Genomic DNA, 7410 nt, shown 5'->3' on the forward strand with positions numbered 1-7410 from the left:
AAAATTAATGAGTGGCCTGGCAGTAGTGTTCACCACAGTACAAAATAGACACGTAAAAAAAAAAAAAGGCTGTTTTATATTTGCCCACTAGATGACAGCTAGCGGCAATCTCAGGTACTTTCGGGTATAGGCTCCCCGTGCTGCCTCTCTCACACACCACTCTCAAAGTCGTGTTTGAGGTGTCAGAGTGAACAAGTTTCTGCGTAGCCCTTTCCAGCCCATTTCTAAAATCGAGAATGTAGTGAAGAAAAAGAAAGCTGACTTGAGAGTTGCTTCCAGGACAAGTGGAAAATATTTTTTCACTGAAATACAAAACAACTGCATCTGCCGAGTTCGCTAAGAGATTGTGTCTGTTTTCAAGAAATTCAATACCAAGTGTCACTTGCAGACGAAACATGCTAACTGGTAACAAATGCTGTTAAAATGTAAGCAACTTGAATCTAAATGGTCTACCCCCACACATTTTCACCTCACCAAATCTGGCCCTCTTTGCAAAAAGTTTGGACACCCCTGTTCTAGAGCTATTCACCTACAAATCTGTTGAACTCCCCACCATAGCTACATTCGCTGCTATATAGCACTGTGATCAGGTATGGCTCCAGTATTTTTTCTCTTCTAAGGCTAAAGGGGGGCTTGACCAACACATGGGGGCAGAGAAAATAATATATAAATGCATTTTAGAATTTCAAATAAAATACTTATCTGGGACTACAGATTTCTGACGGAGCTATAGCAACCCCGAGGCCCGGAGTGGCGCCATCCCTCTTCATGTGTGGTATGTGTAGGAACATTTCAGAAACCATCAGTCAAAAATCGTGCCTGCATTTGTTGTCACTTCAAATACATTTGCAATAATGGAGCTAGCGGCTGTATTTCTCTTACCGTCAGTGTTCAGGACCATCCACAAATGACACATTGACATACCATATCAAATAAAATATTTTTTCCCCCCCATTCTGATTGCTGTAGCAACTGGAAATGGTAGACCTCTGCATATTATACTTCAAACTTTGCTGATATCCGTCATGGAGAAACTAGATGAAGTAAATAGTTATGAAATGTTGACCAGAAATCTATTTAGACACCTTTTCTCATTTTGATAGTTGTAATAGTTGGCAGTGGTAGACCAGTACTTAGTACAGGCTTTTCATTGGCCAGTGACGATTAATTCGTTTTCAGAGTGTCTGCCCTTTTGCAATTATCCTCCCAATTTGCATTGGATGTAAAATTAGAATGAACTTGAATTCCTTGATCTGCAATTTTATCCAGTTATGTCCCAAAGAGTTATTGTTTTTTCCTCTCTGTGGTCTTCTGAGGAAATTAGTAATGTCGTAAAACAATTAAAAAAAAAAAAAAACTAACCAAAAAAGCAACAAAAAAAAATAACGCAACATGCACAATTTGTTTGTACAAGCTACTCAAATCATACAAAATACTAGTATGGTTTCAAAAATATATATATTTTTCAATTATAAGCTGCATGGCTGAAGGCTCTTAGACATTGAGCAATTCGACAACCAGTTTCCCCTTTCCTCTCAACAGACAGTTAGTTCAATAGCATGTCAATGGCTGAGGAAGCTGCGCACTTGCTTGTGAGAAAGTAATTATCCAAGCAAGCAGCCACGAAATGAAGCTGGCGGTTGTTAAGGATAAACTTTCCTGACACCTCCAGCAGAGGTTTGACTGCTCATAGAACCTGCTTATCATTTCCTTCAAAGGAAAGCATCATCTTGCTCAGCACAAAAAACAAAAAAAAGTCCTGTGTATGTCCATCACATGTAAAATTCAAGGAAGGGCAGGGAAGGATGTGCTATATAATGTGCTGAGCCATGCACCACATCATGGCCATATTCCACAACAGGAAACTTGGGACCATTGTCCATCGAGACTAAGACAACAGGCCTGCCAAGTTCAGCCCTCCTCCACTACCATGTGACACTGGTGGGCGACGTGAGCAGCTCAAGAGCACGGAGCAAGGACTGCCTTTACTATATTAGACAGAAAAGGGAAAGGAGAGGAAGATTTGCTCATTTTTGACTACAATGCGTCTAGTTCTCAAAAGAGGAAAGCTGTGGCTGTGCAGTTTCCCTTTCCTCCCAAACGCAATCTCTCACATTTAGACAACGCTGCACAATGTCAAGTCTTCAGCATATCTGCATCCTTGCCAGCCAGTCACGGGATATCAGCAGGTCGGTTACAAGCAAAGTTCAAAGGCCAAATGCAAAACTTGAGGAAGTATGATACAATAAACTATTAGTGGCATGAGTGGCTTTTTTTTTTTTTTTTGCCCCATTTTTCAAGTCAAGTCGCTGAGTCAATATATGCAGTTGAATTAGAACTTTAATGCCAATTATAACACTACTAGATCATGGCAAAGTACAGAATGAGAATAAATTCTGGCAAAATCCAGCCTGGACTAAGTGTACCAACATAAAGCATGTGATAAACTGAGTCCGTATACCAAACAAGAGGTTAAGGAAAACATTTAATTTGACAGGCAGGCAATTAAAGTTCACTTAACAGAAGTCGGCACCATCCTATATAAATGGATGATGTATGAAAATGCAAGCTTAGCCATTTTGACTGGCTGACAAGTCATGCCTGTAAAGACTGAAAAGGGGAAGGTAATTCTGACCAGCTCTCTGCAACAGATGTACAACTGCTGATGTGAGAAATTAAAGGGACGGTGGGCCGGGATGGCCATGTTTTCACTAACAAGTTCATTTGATATATTTTTTGATCAGGAAAATGAAAGTTGTCATTTTCTATTTTATCAATAAATTTGGGATAAATTAGGAAATAAGTGACTCCATGTATAACGCCTCTTGTTAATGAGGAGAATGGCCGTGCCCCCTACCGTTCTATCCTTGTTCGGTCGGAGTCAATGGAGGGACCGATTCCAAACCCTCCATTGGAAATCATTGTTCTTTCATTGCTTATAACGTCCAAAAACGGTGATCAATTGGCACCAAAATTGATGTGGACATCCTTACTAATGACCACTTCAACATATCAAAAGGATTAACCTCTCCGTGGCTGATTTATATGAGAATGAGGAAATGTGGAAGTCAGCAGAGCTACATAGACTTATGCTGGGGCGAGCGCACACTGTTTCTTTGCTAAAAAAAAAATAAATAAAAAATAAACACTGCTTCTTTGCTGATCACAGTTAGGATGGGCGAGGCATTTAACACCAGTCAGGATATTTACAGAGACTGAAGTGGGAATGAGTGGATGTGCATATTTATGACAATGAGGAATGCCCCCAGTTTTTGGACTGACAACACGCCGTCGAATGGTACATAACAGCCAAAATGGTGCGCTCCAATGCGGCCACACTCTGTTGTGGACTCGGATGCGCACGTTCAAGACACTCCTGGTGTTCGATGAGGTCTTACCTCACTCTGACGCCGCTTCACTCTCGCGGCTGCAAGCGGTGTCGGACAAGGCACGCGACTGCTTGGGAGGCAACCCCGCGACATGAAGACACAGGCTCATGATCACCTCCACACACTGCGTGGACAGTAAGGCGCTAATGTTGTTGTGCTAACGCCTTTTGTTTTAACGGCCTGAAGCTAGTTGTTGCTATTAGCTGTACTGTTATCCTACTGTTAGCTGGGAAGGGGAGGGGATAAAGATCCATGCTTGCCTGATTGCTTGCCCACTGCCAGTCGCCATCTGCCTCCCGAGAGTTGACACGAGTTTAGCGTCGCTAAATGTCCGAAATATAAACCAGTCGGGAGTCGGGGTTCGTGTGCGCATTAATGCTCTTGTCCGCTTCAGCCTGTGTCAGTGGAGAAGCGATCGCCACGGTATTTTTGATTTTGTGGAGGTGATCATGATGAGATCATGTTTTATGTCAATAAATCCAAACTATTGTGCAGAACACTTTTATACTTTCACAGGTTGAAGTGGACAAGAGTAGTAATGTGCATTTGCATTTTGGTGGCGATCCGGTTGCCAATTTAGACAACAGAACTGACAAAGCGAGCAATATTACCACGCTTGCCTCCCTCCTGTGACGTAGACCGCTGAAACCGAAAAAAATAAGCTTAGCTCCAAAAGGGGGCGGGCCAATTTGTCGTAAATCTAATCACAAAAAAAGCCCTTCAATCACTAAAGAGTTTTTAGGGGGTCATTTTTACATGCAAACCTATTATATAAGTGCCAATGTTAAACTCATCCATGTGCCCCGTTAACACTCAAAGAGCAGCAACGCATACATTAGAGATAGACGGATGTGGGTTTTTTTTCAGGGCCGATACAGATTATTAGTAGTTTGGAGGCCAATAACCGATACTTGGAGCCAATATTCATTTTCAGTAAAAAGTAAAATATTGGTCTCAAAATCTAAAAAAAAAATAAAACTCTTTAACTTTGTTTGAACGTGTCTGTTGAACATTTTTTTTAGATTTGCATCATGTTGATCTTTTGAAATCATTATTATACATTTTTGATGATATACATCTTTGTTTTAAAAATCTTAACGTTCAGGGGGCTCCCAGAGTCATCTGCATGTCTTATAAAGTTAAATGAAAACAAACAATAGCTCCCTATATTTTCTACAGTTAATAAAGTTCTCCAAAATTTAAAAATGACAAATGTTAAAATTTCTCTTATCTTTGTTTTGATTTGATACAAAAAAAAATGCAGAGTGTTCCCAGAGACATTTAAATAAATAGTTCCTTGAAGTTAACAGTTTTAAATTGATTGATTATCGGCCATCAGATTTTTAAAAAAGGAAGATACTGATATCGGCATTTTAACAAATATAGGCAACTGTCATCGGTTTACCGCTAACATACATAGAGAAATAAACAAGTAAAATATGAATGGACTATGGCAATAATGAGCCCGCTAAAAAGATAAAGTAGTCCTAAGACAGTTGGTCAACGATGATGTGTGCGCTACAAGAGAGTATTCGTTCACTTACATTGGATGAACATCGAATGAAGGCTAATATATTGTATGTGTCAACAACTGCTGACTGATATGAAATACTTAAGATTGTGACAGTTTTTCAAACATTTCTCAGCCCGTCTAAGCACATCTTTAAAATTGAGTTTATTTAATCTTTATATCGACCAGTTTATTTCACTCAATGTAACTTCATAGTTACATTGATCTCTTATTAAAGGTTAAGTATTATGTTAAAATAAAATAACCTAAATGTATTTTTCTTCGGGTCATTATTTTTAATAGTTGAAAAAAAAAAAAAAAAGGAAAAAAATTCAATATATATCGACCATTATGAAACACTTATATCGTGATATATTTTTCAGTCATATCGCCCAGCCCTATGTAATATATGATCACTCATTGTAGCTTTTATCTTCTTGCTTTTAACTAAGCCACGCATCTTCCAGCAGACCTCAGTCCTGCCCAGCATATAGCAGCACATGGTACTAAAAAGGCAGAAAAACTGAATGCGGAATCGTCCTTGTACTACACTGTTATTTTTTTAATCATATGCTGTAATTCCATTCTACATAATTTTCAATATTCAAGATATTAAAAGTAGCCACCGGCCACGGTGGAATTAGATGTACAATGCATCACAATACATCTTTATTTATATAGCGCATGCACAACAGCTCCAACATTTAACATAAAACAACAATAATACAACAGAACACCTAAAATATTTACAATACAATCTTAACAAGTAGGACTGGGAAAAAATATTGTATCGCAACCTATCGTGATACTTATTATGCCGATATCAAGTATCGATATATTGATGAAGTATCGATACTTTTGATACCTTATGTTATATTTTGCACATTCTACAACATAATTTTGGAACATTTGCGGTCCTTGAAGCTGTGCTTTATTTATTGCACTCCTGTGTATCAGGAACAGTTAGTTGCTGGAACAGTTTATGCACTTTTTAATCGTGGTACTTGAATAAATGTCAAATGGCACTTAAGTTCAAACTTTGGCAACACATGCCTCAAATTTTTTAAAATATATAATATTTACGTATTGCAACCCAAGTATCACGATCCATATCGGATCGGGACAAAAGTGTATCGTCCCAGCCCTAGTGACCAGTATTCCTCCATACGCCTTTTTTTCTTGGGGGGTGGGGGGGGGGGGGGTAATACTGTTCCACTGTCAAAATGTAGTGCCATTCAAACAAATAACCCCACGCCCCAAAAATCCCCCCGCCCCCCCAAAAAAATGTTCAATTAATTACATTGCAGCCATATCATGGAGTAATAGCTGCCTCTTTAAATGAGCACAAAGTTTAAAGACAACGTCACATGACATCTTGAAACCCGGGCGAACGTGAGCTCATCCTACTAATGCAACTACCCATGTTTTAGGGCGTTCCAATGCTACACCGAAACTTTAAGACATTCATCAGATTTCCTTAACCATCACACTTTTGCGGTGCATAAATAATAACAAGCAAGATCACATTTAGACGTAACATTATCGTGTATTTTAACTGCATGCTTAAGACCGTCAACTCAGAGGTGATACTAGTGCTTCACACGCTAAGATATTGGCCCAGTCAAGTACACGAAATATTCAGCTTAAGTCAGCGCGGAGTTAATAGTCAGCCATAGAATTTCAATCGACAACCATCGGTAATAAACTGACGCCACATTAAAGCGAACAAGGGCGGCTCACTAAACTGTTAGCAAGAAGGCTAGATGCTAACTAAGATAAACGTCATCCACCCAGCCCGGCTAGCTAGCATAGCTCGCGAGGCTAACTTTACTTGTTAGCAATATTTGCTCTGGACCATAAAGTCTCTAGCGGCACAGGAAAATTAATAGCAAGCGCGAATGAAAGCAAAGCCAACCACACAAACGAAATAATTAATTAATCTACTTACTTGCAGGTGCTCCTGAAAACGAATTGGCAGGATCTGAGCCATGGCGGTTCCTCTCACTCTCCTCCGATTTCTTCGAATGCTAACAAACTACGGCGTCTCTCAGATCCCAGCCGGACAGCCAGGGAACCTCAGTTCGGAGGTTCCAAAGATATAGATGGAAGTGTTGTCGGTGTGATGGTACGTTTCGACTTTTGACCCAAGATTCGCGAGCTTCCCTTGGCTAACGGCGGGCTGCCACTACACCGACTCCGTGGAACCGCAATGGCGGTGGAGGTTAGCAAGCACAGAAAACATCCCGGAAATGGAAGTGCTCAGTGTGGCGGATGAATACAAAGTGGCACTTATGAAAAAGTGCATTTTGAGCAGTCACGGTCATCTTTCCATTGGTATTACTGCAGTGTTTAAAACCGACATTGGGTTACTTGATTAAAACAATATATTTAAAAATACAGGACAAGAGGAACGCATGGCAAGCTAGGAACTATTTCTTTTTATTCGCGCCTTGATTTTTGCCACATCATTCGTCTATGTAAATGGGCGTTAGTGAAACGCGTTGTACACTT

General features: G+C 39.9%; 1 protein-coding gene across 1 annotated transcript in view; it reads right to left on the reverse strand.

Moving 5' to 3' along the window:
• Window positions 1-7140, reverse strand: part of cltca (clathrin, heavy chain a (Hc)) — a 34326-nt gene extending 27186 nt beyond the window's left edge. Inside the window, exon 1 of the mRNA XM_086057288.1 lies at window positions 6848-7140. Coding sequence (XP_085913414.1) covers window positions 6848-6889 — 42 coding nt within the window. The 5' untranslated portion in view covers window positions 6890-7140. The remainder of the gene's footprint in view (window positions 1-6847) is intronic.
• Window positions 7141-7410: the final 270 nt, after the last annotated feature.

The sequence above is a fragment of the Filicampus tigris genome, chromosome 17 (assembly GCF_054856515.1).
Source record: "Filicampus tigris isolate MCC_2025a chromosome 17, RoL_Ftig_1.0, whole genome shotgun sequence".
Lineage (NCBI taxonomy): Eukaryota > Metazoa > Chordata > Actinopteri > Syngnathiformes > Syngnathidae > Filicampus > Filicampus tigris.